The following is a 17863-nucleotide window of genomic DNA, read 5'->3' on the forward strand; positions in this document are numbered from 1 at the left end:
GATAGGTTCTACATTTATCCTCACCTTACAGATGAGTAAACTGAGGCATACATAGGCTAAGGAACTGGTCCAAGGTCATACAATGACCTTGGAAATGAAGCAGGCACCACACAAACCCAGGTGTTTTGGTTTCAGAGTTTATGCACTTCTCTGGTATGTTATAGCTGCCTCCAAATTTTTCTTCTTAGGAATTCAAAATTCTTTCAAAACTTAAGAAGAAAATCAATCATGAAGAGATCTTTAATATTAGAAGTGTTTTAGGCTTGATATTTTCTCTAATACACATAATAGGCATGCAATAGGAAAAGGTAAATGAATGAATGAAAGAATAAAAGGACTGAGAACCCACTGGCAATATTTTTGTCATTTAATTTGGTATTTTTATATTAAAACTAAGGGGAATCTACATTAAATGCATATGTCATTGGAAGTGGCAACCTTTGCTCTTTTGCTCCTAATACGTAGTTCATCTTAGAAAAATATGACACTAACTCCCTATGGGACATTCAAGAGCTTTGAGTAATAGATTCAGAAAGTATAACTAGTTTCTACGCATCAATCCACACTCCCCCATCCTGTCCTCTTTTCAGCAATGGCATAAATTGGTACTTTTAAGTTTAGAGTCCATGTAGCCATAGAACTAAGCAAAGCCAAATGCATATTATCCATAGGATCTACCTTTTGGGCAACATGGCAACTTAGATGACCCAAACAACACTCCCCAACAGAATACCTAAAAATGCTGGATAAAAATTCAAAACTTTTTTTAACATGCATGGCTGAGCAACAGTACAGTAAGACAAATCCTTAGGAATAAGAAAAAAGACAAAGCAGAAATCCAGAGGAAAAACTGAATAGTAAAGCTGATAATGACCATGGAATGCCTGGGGGGCTCTGTCAGTTGGTTGAGTGTCCGACCTCGGCTTCAGTCACGATCTCATGGTTCGTGGATTCCAGTCCTGCATCAGGCTCTGTGCTGAGAGCTCAGAGCCTGGAGCCTGCTTTGGATTCTGTGTTTCCTTCACTCTCTGCCCCTCCCCCACTCGTGTGCTATCTCACTCTGTCTCTCAAAAATAAATTAATGTAAAAAAAAATAATTTTAAGCCGATAATGATCTTGGTGGCATCAACTGATCATTATAGATCTTGATTTTTTCTCATCTTTTTCTTTTTTTGTTTTAATTTTTTTTAATGTTTATTTATTTTTCACAGAGAGAGACAGAGCATGCGTGGGGGAGGAGCAGAGAGGGAGGGAGACACAGAACCCAAAGCAGGCTCCCAGGCTGAGCTGTCAGCACAGAGCCTGACGCAAGGCTGGACCTTACAGACTGTGAGATCATGACCTGAGCCGAAGTCGGACGCTCAACCGACTGACCCACCCAGGTGCCCCCTCATCTTTTTCATCTCATGATACACATGGAAAATGATATTACAATAGCAATTGCTAGAATAAATGGAAGCATCTATATGTGATTTTGCAGAAACACTCATGTTTATTTCATATAAGACAGAAACTAAAGTAGTAAATATCAAATATATTGAATATATATCCAATATTAAATATAATTACATAATTTGAGTTTTCTTTCATGAAGAATATATATATTTTTCATTTTGTGTCATGCCTAAGATGGCTACATGCAATTCCTGATCAAAATGTGTTTGTTTTTGTTTTTTTAATTTTTAATGTTTATTTAATTTTGAGAGAGAGAGACAGAGCAAGCAGGGGAGGGGGAGAGAGAGAGGGAGACACAGAATCTGAAGCAGTCTCCAGGCTCTGAGCTGTCAGCACAGAGCCTGATGCGGGGGCTCAAGCCCAGTAACGGCGAGATCATGACCTGAGCAGAGGTTGGCCGCTTAACCGACTGAGCCACCCAGATGCCCCTCCTAATCAAAATGTTTAATGATGGTCTCTTCAAAAGAGAAGAGTGGGTGGTGGTTCAGTTGGTTAAGCGTCCAACTTCAGCTCAGGTCATGATCTCTCAGTCCATGAGTTCAAGCCCCGCTTTGGGCCCTGTGCTGACAGCTCAGAGCCTGAAGCCTGCTTCAGGTTCTGTGTCTCCCTCTCTCTCTGCCTCTCCCCAACTCATGCTCTGTCTCTCTCACTCTCAAAAATGAATAAATGTTAAAAAAAAATTTTTTTTAAGTCTCACTACAGATAAGCAGTTTTTTCCATAAGTTTGTAGCAGATAAAAATTAATGAGCTTGGTAATCAATCAAGAAGTTAGAAAAAGAACAAGAAAATAAACCCAAAGAAAATAGGAGGGAAGGGGCGCCAGGGTGGCTTAGTCGGTTAAGTGGCCGACTTTGGCTCAGGTCATGATCTTGCGGTCCATGAGTTCGAGCCCCGCGTCGGGCTCTGTGCTGACAGCTCAGAGCCTGGAGCCTGTTTCAGATTCTGTGTCTCCCTCTCTCTGACCCTCCCCCATTCATGCTCTGTCTCTGTCTCAAAAATAAATAAGCGTTAAAAAAAAAAATAGGAGGGTAAAAAATAAAAGCAAAAATTATTGCTATTGAACAGAAAAATGCAATGCAAAAGAACAACAAAGATAAACTGGTTCTTTTTTAAAAAAACTAATAAATTGAACAAACTTTTGGCAAAATGAATCTAAAGAAAACAGAAACACAAACAAATAGCTCTTATACAATTATAATAGTATCAACAGCTTTATGTCAATATATTTGACAATGTAGATGAAACTCTTAGGAAATACATCTTTATAAACTGACTGAAGATAAAATAAAAACCTGACTGATTCTAACACAAAGAAATATAATCAATAGTTCCAAACTTTCCTACAGAGAAATACCAGGCCCAGACAGTTTTATACGATAATTCTATTAAACATTCAAGGACCAGATAATTCCAATTGTACACAAATTCTTTCAAAGAATAGAAAAAGAGACTTCTCAGCTACTTTTATAGATCTTACAAAACCCTGATACCTAAACTAGATAAAGACATATGGCAATGCAAAAAAAAAAAGACCATACTTACTTATGAAATTATTTTAAAAAGTAATAAATAAAATATTAGAGACTGAGTCTCACAATATGTATAAAAGTTGGCTTTGTTTTTAAAATGCATCAACAGTAGAAAACCCAGTTTTATAACTCACTTCATCAATATAGATTATGCAGTAAAGTTATTTGATCATTTCAGTAGATGCAGAAAATGCATTTGATAAAATTCAACATGGGGCACCTGGGTGGCTCAGCTGGTTAAGCATCCAACCCTTGATTTCAGCTCAGGTCTTGATCTCATGGGCTCCAGGCTGACAGCTCAGAGCCTGCTTGGTATTCTCTCCCTCCCCCTCTCTTTCTGCCTCTCCCCTACATGCATGCATGCACTCTCTCTCTCAAAATAAATAAATTTTAAAGAAAAAAAAGTGGCATCCTTAAAACCAAGATGCTTTTAAAAACAAATAAATCAAAAGAAAAAAATAAAATTCAACATACATTCAAAATCTAAAAACTTCTTACCAATATAGGAATATAAGTGAACTTTCTTAACCTAATAAATAGTACTTGCATCTACAGCATGTCATACTAAACAGTAAAATATTGAAAACATCTCCGTTAAAAACAGAAACAGTAAAAAAAAACTAATGTGTTACTTGAGAATATGTACATTAGTGATAAAACCATAAGAAATATAGGGTAATAACACAAAACTCAAGGAAGTGGCTACCTCTGGGCAGATATTATCAGCAAAGTGGGTAGTGGCTACACAAGTGGTCATTTTATTATTATTTTTTAAACTGTACACACAAACACACACAGGCACTGCACACACAAATGTAAAATACATTATTCATAGTGTGTTCACAGACGAACTGAAACAATGATTCATTCTGCAAACGTTAAGCAAAGCCAGCATGATGGCGAGGCTAAGTAACATCATAACTACAACAGAAATTTAAATCACCTTCTCTTTCATTGGACAAGTTCAAGCTTGCCTTCATATAGGCCATATTTCTATACTAAACTCAGATAGTGCTTTAACACATTTGGAAATAAATTCCAAATAAATTGTTCGTGTCCCCGGGAGACTTAATGTGGAAGAGTTGTATGCTGGACTCATACTATGTCCTAAATAAATCTATAACAATTAAAACTTTAGTGTTTAGGGACCACCTCTCACAATCATTAGGTTGGGTTTTTTTAGAAACCTTTTGCAAAAAAAAAAATCAATTCTTTAATAGTACACAGTGGAGGGGAACAGCCCTTGTCAAATGAACTCCTATTGATTGCAGAAATTTTCCTCTTTGCTCTACGCACATCAAACTCAGCCCCCCAATTCTAACGAAGTCCCACAGCAATGCCAGTGTGCTCTACTGAACTGTGGTACCAGTACTGTTCCAGATTTTCTGCTTGGCCTGTTCAGGCAGAAACCTTAGTGGACACCGGGGCGGGCCAGAGGGGAAGCATCGAGGCTAATGACGGAGAATACCAAAGAGAATTTTTAAAATTTCTTTTAATTTTTTTTTGTTTAGTTTTGTTTTAATGTTTATTCATTTTTGAGAGAGGGAGAGAAAGCAAGCATGACTGAGGGAGGGGCAGAGCTCCAGGGGAACAGAGGATCTGAAGCAGACTCCACAATGATGACATAAGACAGCCTGATGCAGGACTTGAACTCAGAACCGTGAGATCATGACCTGAGCCAACGTCGGACACTTAACAGACTGCATCACCCAGGCGCCCCTAAAAAATTCTTTTTGAGTATGAGATGGGGGTAAAAAAAAAGGCTTGATGTTGAAGGGGAGTGTGGTTTTTGAATTTTCCTCTAAAGAACTTTCTGCACTTCAGGTTCCCAAAGAGATAAAATAGAAACGAGATACAATAAAATAGATTGAGTTCAGGTCCCACTTAGGAAAAAATAAAAAGTAAAAGAAAAGAAGAAAGGAACTTGTGTGTTCTTTGAGTGGCTTCCAGGGGAGAAAACTATGTGTGAGTCTAGCAGGCATTCATTCCTTCTCTTTTTATCTTGTATTTAAGGAAATAGAGACTAGGATATGTAGGTGGAGCTAGTTATGAAATCAGGTGTCCAGTTTTTCATTCTGAACATAGAAGCATTATTTGTCTATGGCTGGGGTCCATGTTCTGAGTTACTGTAAACATTATTTTTAAATTCTGGAAAGCTCCTAAAGTTTCCCAAGGAAGGTAATTTCCAATTCTACTTTTTTTCATTGCTCAGGCTGCTGCAGAGATGCAACCATAATGCATAGTTCATGACCACCAAGATCAAAGAGCCATTTCAAATTCCGCAGTGCTGAATTCCTCTACTTCTTTTGAATTCTCTAGTAACTACTATACCAGGTCTCCAGGGACCTGCTGATTCTCCAGTGATGTCCAAGTTATTCCAAAGTGTGCCTCTGCAGGCTAAGAAAAAAAACAGCCAAAATGTTCCGATGGGGAAAGACCATCCCAATGAGTCCTCTGCAGAAGTAGGCCACTGGAGCGTCACAATCTGCTTCTTAAAAGGTCATATAAGTTATAAAGAGTCATTTCAAAGAATTTATATAAAGACAAAGGACTTCAGAGAAGTCCAGGAGGAGTTGGCTTTTTCCTTGTAGATAAAGGAGGTTTCCCCTCTACTGCACATATTCTGAACAAATCCCTTTTCTTATTCTTTTTCACCCTTCATATTTTACCCTTCACTCTCTACCCTCTAACGTGTTATTTTGCAAGTAGTGTCAGGGGGAAAAGGACTGTGGACCTGACCTTACAAAAGGGAAAGTCCTGACAAACACAAGATGACAGGGCTGGAGCTCCCTCTAGAGCCCATCCTGCACTCGATGGAGGGGTCTCAGTAAAGTGAAGTGGGGCTAGGGAGATCCTGGCCCATTTCCCCATCTGAGTTCATCTTGCTGGGGAGCCCTTTCCAGCAGACTGAGAGGTCAGGAAGAGCAGAGCTAACCACTCTGACCTCCAGGACACAGCTGGGACACTGCCTGGCAGTGCTCACCAAGCATCTCTTTACCAGCGTGTCTAAAAGCGGAGTCTGACCGAGCATCCCTATTTAGCAAGGTCTCCAGTCCACCTCAACTCTGGATATTTACTCCAAAAGGGATGTAGGCAGAGAATGTTCATGTGTTCATTAATCCGTTCAGTGGTTTGGGTCATAGTCATAGACGTAGCCTTAACAAACTGATATTCTCCTTTTATAATAAGCTAATGACTTTACACCTGAAATGAAAATATTAACGAGGCCATGTTGAGTTTGTTTTTCTTACCTTCTTCAGGAAAGCTAAAGAAATACAAGGTGACTGGGGCACCAGGGTGGCTCAGTTGGTTGAGCATCCGACTCAATTTTGGCTCAGGTTATGATCTCGTGGTTCCTGAGTTCAAGCCCCACATCGGGTTCTGCACTGATAGTGTGGAGCCTGCCTAGGATTCTCTCTCTGATCCTCCTCAACTCACTTGCACACACAAGTGTGTGTGTGTGTGTGTGTGTGTGTGTGTGTCTCAAAATAAATAAATAAATGTTAAAAAAGATTCTTAAAAAAAAAGAGTTTAAGTTCGTGTTAACAGGGTGTAGCTCTTCCATTTTATTTGTCTAGAGTGATGACTCAAAGTAACAAAAATGTATTTTGGAGATAATTTTGAACTGTTCAATCACTTACAAACTTATAAAAAAAGAAAAAAGAAGAAGCAGCAGCTATGTTTTGAAAGCAATGTGGACCAGACAACCTTTGGATTATGTCAAGACCAAAGTACTTACGCATTCTTATTAAGTTCTTCTCAGATGATAGGGAAATATTATCAGATATTACTCAAATTATTTTCTCTTCACAGTTATCAAAAGCAACATCGAATATTCTTGATCTTTAGTAACATCATATAACAGAAACATTTTAGAGGTAGCATTTGCCCTTGGCCTATAGGAATTCAGTCTAAGAATAGTAGCAATGAGATCAGAGGTACAACCGGCAAAGGACCACCCCAGCTCTAGGTTAAGGAAACAAAAAGGACGGAATGAGGAATACCTCCCACTCCTAAGCAGGCTTGAAGGAAGAAGTCTGGTAAACATTTGGCAATGATTTTCCTTGTAAATACCAGCTCCTTCCCTTGATACAGCATGGTAAAAATGCACACTGAAGCAAATGCACATCAAGTTGGGAGGCAAGAGAAAGTAGAAACAAAAACTGCCCTGGGAATCATATGTGTTACTCTCAATTCCACCACCGTGTAATTTTGGGAAGACTCTTAATTTCTCTCAGACTCAGAGGCAACATTCTTCAGGGAAGGGGGAAAGTCTGATTTTTGGCTCAAACCACTTACTGGCATGAGACCTCGAACAACTTTTTAAGCCTCAATTTCTTCATCCGCAAAATGGGTATAATACCACTAACCTTGTAGAATTCCTGTGAACTATACACTAAAGATTTTTGAAATGGTAGCTGCTCAATAGTTTAGTGTTTTCCATTACTGTTTCTTTACCTAGAAAATGAAGACACTGCTAAATAGTTATTAATATCCTTCCAACTGTTAAAAGCCTTTGAGTCTATATCCATTTGGCCCTGGGTTAAGTACATTTGTTTAAATGTTTGCTTAGAGAGATTGTTGCTCAGAGGTGGACCATGTCATTTTGCATTGCATGAATGAAATCAAATCACAGCTGGAAAAATAATTCTTATTTTCAATCCACCCACAAGTTAATAAGGAGACATTAGCGATCAAAGTCATTAATGGAAGAAAGAAAGAAAAAAAGTCTCAAATATACTTAGGTTAAGTATATTTTATCAAATCTACATCTACCCTGTAATACAAAATTACCTATGAATTGGCACAAACTTTCACAATTTTCCAAAGAAGAGGTAATTCTTTTTTCTAAATTCACACTTTCATCTTCTCTCTAGAATAGTGACTACACCCCACAGTAAGCAATATGTTGTATGTTGTAATCTAGTCCACATATACATATATAAATATTTTAAGAAATAAAGGTTTCATGAAACCCTTACTATCTGCATTATATTCATGTTTCCTATGGTTTTAATCCAAGCTTTAATGTTGATCATGATCTGCTCAATTGATGTCATGACCCATCAAAGGGTCACCAACCACAGTTTGTAAAACACTACAGTACAGCCTTTCTCTATGAAGGTTTCTAAGAAATGCCAACTATTCAGTGCTACATCTTTTCCAGGTAACTGATTAAAAGGTAGATATTCAGTTAACTAATATTTGGCATTATAGTTCTACAATATTGATGGTTTTTAATCATCTGTATCTTAAATTTAATTAATCTAGCATGCACTAACTACCCATTCCTAATGTGTTCTGTAAATATATTTATCCTAAATACTCCATAGTTAGGATAGGTTCCCTTTCCCTATGAAAGGCATTATAGAGGGGCACCTGGGTGGCTCAGACAGTTAAGCTTCTGACTCTTGATCTCAGCTCAGGTCTTGATATCAGGGACATGAGTTCAAGCCCCACACTGGTTCCACGCTGGGTGTGGAGCATGCTTTAAAAATTTTTTAAATAAAAAGTCGGGGTGCCTGGGTGGCTCAGTCAGTTAAGTGTCCGACTTCGGCTCAGGTCATCATCTCACGGTCCATGATTTCGAGCCCCGTGTCAGGCTTTGTGCTGTCAGTTCAGAGCCTGGAGCCTGCTTCAGATTCTCTGTCTCCCTTTCTCTCTGACCCTCCCCACTCACACTGTCTCTCTCTATCAAAAAATGATTAAACGTTAAAAAAAAATTAAAAATTAAAAAAAAACATTATAGAAATCAATTTAGCTTCACAATCTGTAACTAGATTTTCAAAGAGAAACTACAGGAATTCTATTTATCAAATTTCACAATGACTTTTTCTTTCTTTGGTTGGCTTATTTTAATCCTCTATATTTTCATCTGCCATACAGGAAGTTTGATCATCTCTCTCTTTGAATAGATTGATATTAGAATCTATTATAACCCCTGAGTAGTAGGGGGGTGTACAACAGAGCCTTAATCTTTGCTTCTTGGGAACTGAGACTGGCATACAGCTTTGCAAGGTAATGCATATTCCAGCCTTCTGCTCGTCCTATGCCAATATATTTTTAAGCATTGATGATATCAACTCCAACAGGCTTTTGATGTTCTGAAATTCCACAGGCTTTGCAACCTTGAATTTCTTCTCGTCTTTTCTATTCATATTTCATTTATCGGTGTCACTCTTCAATGTCCCTGTCATTCTCCACAGCTGGATCTATTTGCCTATTTTTTAAAATACTGAGCCTTCTGTCAAGGATAATACTTCTCATTTTGATTTTTTGCAACCTCACTCTTGATCTTCATTAAAACCAAAAAATGGGGGCACCCAGGTGGCTCAGACACGTAAGCATCCAGTTCTTGATTTCAGTTCCAGTCATGATCTCACAGTTTTGGGGACTGAACCCCATGGCAGGCTCTGCACCAACCACGCAGAAACTGCTTGGAATTCTCTCTCCTGTCTCTCTGCCCCTCCCCTACTTGCATGTGTGCACCCACACACACATGCATTCTCCTTCTGTCTCAAAATAAATAAACATTAAAAATGGAGGGGAGGTGTAGAGCACCCTGCCCCCGAGACTATTTCCACAAGGTGTCTCCAGACACTTAAGGAAATGGGTCTATGATGCATGCCATACCAAAGCTAGGGTTGAGTTCCCTTCACACTCCTGTGTGCCATTGTTTTCTAACCGGACAAAGAATGAGGACAACTCTCTCGATTAGTTAAGTTCTGTCTGTCCATTTCTGAGCTAAGGCCTCTTTTCTGATCTGCAATCACTTACCATTCCTTTCACTAACTTTCACTACTCTGCCACTAGCCCTTCCATTGATGAGTCATAATCTCAAAATTTCATGCAGTTAGACTAATTTCACTCAGCCTATCACTTAGGATCCTTTCACCTATTCAGCAGACACAGCCCCTGCCGCACTGCACATCTGGTTGCATGAGTGTTGGAGAGATGTCAGAATCCCGGTATGCGAGACCCATTATGGCGATCTCGTGTCAGCAACACTATTTCAGAAAGGGTTACTTTCTTCGTTCATTCTGCCCAGTAGTAGTTAGGTAGGGTTCACGTCTATGGTGGTCAAAAAATGATCTTTCTCTTGCAAACCTCTCATTTGTCTGTTTCATTTTCGCAGAGGACATGAGAAATGTGTTCAAGATTACAGTTAGGACAGGGTAAACTAAGAAATGACACTCTGACCCTGTGCAATAAGCACATCATAGAATCATAACCATCATTTGAGAGATGCATAATATCAATTATGTGGACATTAAGAATGCTGGCAGAGGTCATTTTCTTTTTTGAAATGCCCCAATGACTTTTCATAACAGTTTTACGTTTAAGCCATCAAATAACTTACCTACTACTGGCTATATGAACCAGCCTCTTACTTTCTGTCATTATTAATATCTTCTTGTTATTATTAAGAATAAAGGTCAGCTCCTTGGTCTTTCCTCATATCAAATAAAAATTCCAGTTGACTCATTATAAGAAAAAATCACATTAATTAAAGCTGGTGCTGACCCCCAAAGTTCAACTACATTATGGAAATTACACTTTAAAACTCTCCCAGTTGTCATGTCATTAAGCCCCCCAAATTAGAATTCTCTCAGGGAGTCTGCTCTTTGCTTCTCGCCAGTGTGACCTGAGGTTCTGTCTCCTCCTCACCCTATAGCCTCACACCATACACAGAGGTGCACTGAGCCACACACTCCACCTACAGTTATGTGCTCTGCTCGCTTCTTTTCTTAATTCTTTTAATGTTTATTTATTTTTGAGAGAGAAAGAGAGACACAGAGTGTGAGCGGGGGAGGGGCAGAGAGAGAGGGAGACACAGAATCCAAAGCAGGCTCCAGGCTCCAGGCTCCAGGCTCCGAGCTGTCACCAGAGCCCGAAGTGGGGCTCGAACTCATGAACAGTGAGATCATGACCTGAGCCGAACTTGGATGGTTAACCGACTGAACGATCCAGGCGCCCCTCTGCTTTTCCTCATTTAAAATTTTTTTCACTTTGAAAGATTCCTAAGGTATGTACATAAAATGCAATATACCGGCCTGGCCATCTGGATTCTCTTATCACAATATCATACCAAACATAAGCACTTATCACTAAATAATTGTTTTCATGGGTAAGCATCTGATACCACATTCTGGTTAAGTATATATTTATTTATCTATTGCTGAATAGAAGTATATAAGCACCTTGTTAGCATTTTTACAATGGAAAAAAAAAAGCTGTTAAATGCGCAGCCTTGCACCAAGACAAAAAACACCTAACAATATACTGCATGGGCTATATGGGGTCTGTTATTTTTCACAGATGTTCACTTAAAATCCCACTGTTATAAAAATCATTTGTTTTGACATTCACATTAATATATTTTTCAACATCTCTTCAACTGTCACATCCCTTGTCATGCTGCATAAAAGCAAAAAAAAAAAAAAGAAAGAAAGAAAGAAAACAGTTTCTGAATTCTCATTTTAAATCACTTTCTTATAAGTGTGACTTGGCAAATAGAAAATTCTTATAGGTGGAGCATAGTGTTAGAAAATGAAAACTGCTGTCACCAGTTGTACACCCCCTTCCCTCTGCATCTGGGCAAGTATGTGGAATGCCCTGGAAGAAGAAAAACCCCTCTTTAAGGTCATTCCGTAACTCTGAACTTAGGATGGATTAACAGCTCTTTGAGGCAGGACGTCACTTCCTCATAGGCCCAGCACCAGCCCAAGGGTAAGAATTGGTGAAGGTCCTGAGGGCCTGTAAGTCCTAGCCTTGTCTCCTCTTCCGAGACCTGCATCACAGCTCTGCCACCCGTCTGAGCAGATCTGGCAGGATCCCTGGCAGGTCCAAGAACACATCTGCAATGACGCCCAGACAGATAAAGGGAAAGTGTGCAAGACACATCCTCTCCTGTCTGGATTGCTCCTGAAGGTATGGAAGCAAATTCAATATAGAACAGAGTCCCTGCTCCTATGAAAGCCTGATCTTGTGATTCTTCCATAGAACCTCCTTTTGAATGATTTTTTTTTTCATGAGAAATCAAATGAGGAAAAGGAAAAACTCGCTGAACCCTAAGATATAATTGACGATGTCCTATGGTTGTAATAAAGATCATGACCCTTGCATCAGAAAAGACCCCCATTTGGGAGTAAGTTCATCATGAATTAGGCTGCAAGTCACAATCACTGCTGTCAAAGAATGGCGGAAGAGATCCTTTAGTGCAATTACTGCTACAAACCAATGAGAAAGATGAGCATCGTGGCTTCAAAGAATATATGACATTCACTTCTCAACAGGGCATGTGGGAAATTTTAAATCTCCCCTTTTCATTCTTTACCCCATTAATCATTCATTTTCCTATTCACGAACAATTTATTGAATATCTACTATTCAGCACATGACATGCACATACTACTGTGTGTCAAGGCACAGCAGTAAGAACACAAGAACAGTAACCATACCTAACACTCATAGAGCACTTGCATCCTGTGCACCAGGCACTGTTCCCAGGGTACACATTAGCTCTTTAATCCTTGCACCAATCGCCTGAGGTAAGCACAAGTACATGCCCACTTTGCAGATGAGCAACTGAAATACAGAGAAATTCATTCCCTCGGTCATACAGTCAGTGAGTGTCAGAGCCAGGTTTGAAACCCACATCTTTTCACTACGGTGCCCAGATCTTGACCTTTATGCAATATGAAGAAAAACAGACAGGGTTTTATGGAAATTTCCATGTACTGGAGAAGACAGACGTTAAACAAATGCACAAACACCTCTATCATCTCAAATGTTGATAAGATAGATAAGAGCAAAGTGCCCTGAGACAGTATCATACAATATTGCAAAAGCTCTTCTTACAGGCTAAGAAATGCAGTGATTACCTCTGATGATTCTCTTCTCACCTAAACAACAAAGTTATAAAATTTAAGAAAGGAAGTTGGCTAAAAAGAGCTGAGAAAAACTAAGGCAGGGAAGCAGGGGAAAGTGACTAAGCAATTCAGCCCGTAACCCTTGCCATACAGCCTCGCCATCTTGGTGGCGCTTCTTGTTGGTACACTCCAAACGACAAGAGGTGAGGATGTGGCAAATGCGATCCCTTCTCCCAAACTGATCTCTCCTGAATAAAGAAATCCAATCTGGAGCTGGAGCCCTACTTCATAGATGAAAGCAATTCCTTTCATCTGCTGCTTGTCCCCAAGAAGTCCATGGTGGATGTCTAAAAAACCATAAATTTTACTTTAATGCTTTAGCATATTTTTTTAAGTTTATTCATTTGTTTTGAGAGAGAGAGAGAGGGAAAGCACAAGCCGGGAAGGGGCAGAGAGAGAGAGGAGAGGGAGAGAATCCCAAGCAGGCTCCACATTGTCAGCACAGAGCCTGATATGGGGCTTAAACTCACAAACCGTGAGACCATGACCTGAGCCAAAGTCTGACCCTCAACCAGCTGAACCACCCAGGCACCCCTAGCTTATTTTTTATTTTTAGCTAATTTCTACATCCAATGTGGGACTTGAACTTACAACCTCAAGATCAAGAGGCATGTGCTCAACTGACTAAGCCAGCCAGGCACCCCTTAATGCTTTAGCTTATTAGAAAAAGAAAAGATTTCTTTGGCCTATAACAGTTAACACTTGGGCTTCTGGAAACAATTCCAGACATGGCTTACAGTCAATAAAACAAATAAACAAAACAACACCCTTATGAGACTTGGCTATTAATAGACTTGGAAACAGACAGACACACTGATTTTAAAGAGCAAGAACATGGAAGCAGAGAATCAAGTTCCCAGAGCAACAAAATTCTCTTTCCATCCTGATCAAAAAAAAAAAAATCTGGACTTTATTACCTACTTGACCAGTTAGTGTGAGAGAAATCATACAGAAAGAATAAAAGTCTCTTTTCTTCCCAAGAAGTTGTCTCTCTGTAAATTAAGAAAATGTTGCATCTCTTATTGCTGTTACTTATTCTATGTATTATTTTTATGTCTTCAGTCTTTATATTAGACATGGTCCATAAGTATAGGATTACATCCAGAAGTAGTGTGACATAACTAGCTCCTAATTCGGCAACTTCACTCTACTGAGGTTAATAATGATTTACAGGGGAGAGCAAGAGGGACAGAGCAAGGAGTTCATAATAGCACCATTAATTATATGTGCTTCGCATATCTAGATAGAAGACCAACATCATTTTCAGGTCCAATAAATTAAGTACTTTTTCTAGTTCCTTGCTCAGAATCATAATAAGGATAACTCTTGATGTTGTATTGCCCCCAAGAAAGTCTCCTGCTTCCTCATCTTCTTATCATTTCATATGGGATTTTATGTTCTACTTGGCTCTGATTTATGGTGTTACTACGTGAAAATGCTTACATACCTGAAAACACAAGTTAGTTGCTTGACTTCCAATGAGGGTTAAACAGTCTCTAATAAGCAAATAGCACATTAAGTCTCATCTGTCATAGCTTGCAAATTACACTTGAGATTAGCCTAGGTACAGTTAAATTATAAGCATGAGAAGGCGGAACATGAGAGGGGAATGGTCTAAAGGTTAGAACCTAAACTTTGAGAATAACTTACGTTATGCTAAATTTCTTGTTAGTGTCGTGAGACTTCAAAAAAGAAAACCACTACATGTGACATCTTTTTTGAAATGCTTCTTTAATTAATTATTAAGTAGGCTCTACACCCAACGTAGGGCTCGAACTCACACCCCAGAGGTCAAGAGCTGCATGCTCTACCGACTGAGCCAGTCAGGGGCTCCTAAATGTGACATTCTTCAAAAGTATCTTCTATATCCCACTCCTTAAAAATCTGTGAACATAATTGACTTTTATTCTTAACTACCCCATTGTCATAATCCATTCTCCCTTAATTAATATATTTCATTAATAAACAAAATTATGTCTTTCTGTGGTTTATCTAGGAATACCAAATAAATTGTGAAGAAAGGTTTTAAAAAGTATGCCTACAAGCTAAAGTCCTGGACTCCTTCAAAAATGAAGTAAATGCCCAAATATCTTCATTAGCACAAAGGCCATCATCACATTTTATGGTGACATATTGGAAACAGGATCGTGTATTTATGTCAAATTTCTGAAAACATGACATCATATTTTACTACCCCAGAATGATTCCTCTCTGCTCTATTCCAGGAAAAGGAAAGAAAAAAAAACACCATAATAGTTGCAGTCGTATTAACTTCAAAGCTGGCAATTCTTTCCCAAAGATGTTTTCTTTCCTTTTTAAAATAAGACAAAAACAGAACAGCTTGGGTTCAGAGTATGGAAACTCATAAAAAAAAAATATTTAAGAATACGTTGCTGAGAAATCACCCGCAAATTACTTTGAGACCTTCGAAAAACAATCTACTTTGAATCACCAGTCTAAATAGGTCATTTAACTTAGAAAAATTAAAATTAGCTGTGCAGGGTCAATTCCTTTTCTAAAAAACAGCTGCATCCTCAGTGTCCTCTTGTCGTCAAAGTCAAACCAGAGCCAAATGTCAAGAACAACTATAATACATGACTTTATTCCAAATCTCAAAGTTAGTCTGCTCTTGAAATGGCCACAAAAGTTAACATTATATATAAAAACAGAGAGCGTCTGTGGGGTGCTTGGAGCATTTCAGGAGGATAGTGGTTTGGGGGCTGTGGTTCTCTCCCAAGGCTCTTTTCTTGCCTTTCACCTGCACATGTTCCCATAACATGGCAAATCAAAATCAGCTGAGACACGCACTTCGTACATAGCAAATACTTCCATAACACAAGTTTAGGCTCCCACAAGTTTCTCTTATGCCAATCAGAAATACAAGGTCATGAACCGTCATGTTCTTGTCCAGCACCTCTAAGGGCTTCATCATCCTGGTAAACTCGGGGATCAAGTCCCTACTCCCCCAAAAACCTCCCCAAACGTAAGAGTAAGTACAAAATCCTAAAGGTAACATGAGCCTTAAAGAATGAAAACAATAAGACCAAACACAAATGAAACCATTTGACTGCCTGAAATATCCTATATGCTTGCACAACCAGATCACCCATAAAATTAAAAGGACCCAACCATGTTGGAACAGGAGGGTGTCAAGTGTTGGAGGCTGCCTTTATAAGGCAGGGCATCCAAGGTGGCTACCAGAGTGGGAATCCGCATTACAGGAAGGAGAGAAAGGAGTCAGTTTTGTTTCACGATTCTCCAAAGCCACCGGGAAACGCACCCCTATCCTTTCTGGGTTAAAAGTAACTTTAATGCTCAGAAAAAGTACTTCCATGTCCTCTAGCTAGAAACATTCTATCAACCACAGGCAAAAGCGATCAGAAATAATAATGGAACAGGTTTTCCTCTCAGCCCATCTCCCTAAAGCCACTTCCCCAAAATGAGATCTCGAGAAATCTTGATTCCCTCAAGATCTCTGCTTAAGGATTTAACGTAAGGACCTTTGCCAACAAGGAAGCAAACGGAAGACTTGACATTAACATTTGGGGAATTGCTAAAAGGAGCATGCTAAGCTACATTTTTCTTAAAAGGCTGAAAACCACAACAGGATTAGCATCTACTCATTTCCAGATGGATGATAAAATTTTTGTAACTGCCCGGGACAGAGTGAAACAGTTTCACTCCAGCACCACCCCCTCCTGAAGCAATGACAGAAACAGTCCCACAGAGGGACAGGGCAGGCTGACACTCCTTCCACTACAACCTCTCCAAATCCGCTTTTCGCCAGGCTGGGTCAGCCCCCTCCTTAGTCCCTCAGCTCGCGCCCTAAGCGGCCGGCCCCTTCTCCCCACCTCCATTTACGAGCGGACTCGGCCCAGCAACCGCCCTTCCTCCGGCGCGTCCCCCTGGGCGGCGTCCCCCGCGCTGGGGAGGTTCTGGAAAGCCCGGGACAACGCGCGGGTGCCGGGCTGGGGAACCCCGGGGGTTCCGGCCGCCCAGGGCTCCCGCCCTCACCCCACCCTCCACGCCCTGGCGGATTAAGTTGCTCGGCACCCCGCGGCGCGCACAGCCCCCGCCCCTCCTACTCCCGCCCCTCCGGGCTCGGGCGCCCCGCGGTCCCCCCCCCCCCCCCCCGCCTCCGCGGAGGTGAGCGCGCACTCACCGGAGGTGAGCTGCATCCAGGCACAGATCTTGTACACCGTAGCCGTGTTGCAGAAGAAGAAGAGGGTGAAGCAAACGATGCAGGCGATGATGAGCATCATGGAGAGGCCGATGAAGAAGGAGGCGGCTTTGAAGGCGCCCGAGGGCAGCGTGGAGAAGTCCGTGAAGCTGCCCCTGCAGGTCAGCTCCCGGGAGAAGCCGTTGCCGATGCAGTAGTGGAAGAGCCCGAAATAGCCGGCTTGCGGGGTGTCCACGCCGTCGCCAATCCAGTAGGGCTGGATGAAGCACACCACGTTGACGATAGCAAAGCAGATGGTGAAGATGGCCCACAGCACGCCGATGGCCCGCGAGTTCCGCACATAGTTGGTGTGGTACAGCTTGGCAGCCTCCTGAGCCGGGAGCATCGCGGCGGCGGCGGCGGCAGCGACGGCGGCTCCGGGCATTCTCCCCCTCCTCCTCCTCCTCCTCCTCGTCCTCCGCCTCCCCCCGCCTCTCCGCGCTCAGGAGACACACTCACCGAGCCGCGCGCGCTGCAACTCCCCTGCCTCTGCCTCAGCCCAGCAGCGCCAGTTTCAGAGTCTGCATCCTCGCTCCCGGAAGGAGGGCGGGGGAGCGCTGAGCACCCCTCCGGCTCGCCTGGCACAGCCTCCCGGCCCCCCTCCCTCCCTCCCTCCTGGCCCGGGCTCCAGCCCTCCTCGCCGCCCTCCACCCCTCTACCCGCTGCCGCCGCTGCAGCTGCTGCAGCTGAAGGCGGCAAATCCCGCGCGGGGCAGTGTGGCGCGCGAG

General features: G+C 41.2%; 1 protein-coding gene across 1 annotated transcript in view; it reads right to left on the minus strand.

Annotated features, from left to right (window-relative positions):
• The window catches only part of LHFPL3 (LHFPL tetraspan subfamily member 3), a 405436-nt gene extending 387916 nt beyond the window's left edge, over nt 1-17520 (minus strand). Inside the window, exon 1 of the mRNA XM_047849819.1 lies at nt 17079-17520. Within this exon, the coding sequence (XP_047705775.1) occupies nt 17079-17520 (442 nt within the window). The remainder of the gene's footprint in view (nt 1-17078) is intronic.
• Nucleotides 17521-17863: the final 343 nt, after the last annotated feature.

The sequence above is a fragment of the Prionailurus viverrinus genome, chromosome A2, assembly GCF_022837055.1.
Source record: "Prionailurus viverrinus isolate Anna chromosome A2, UM_Priviv_1.0, whole genome shotgun sequence".
In the NCBI taxonomy this organism is placed as follows: domain Eukaryota; kingdom Metazoa; phylum Chordata; class Mammalia; order Carnivora; family Felidae; genus Prionailurus; species Prionailurus viverrinus.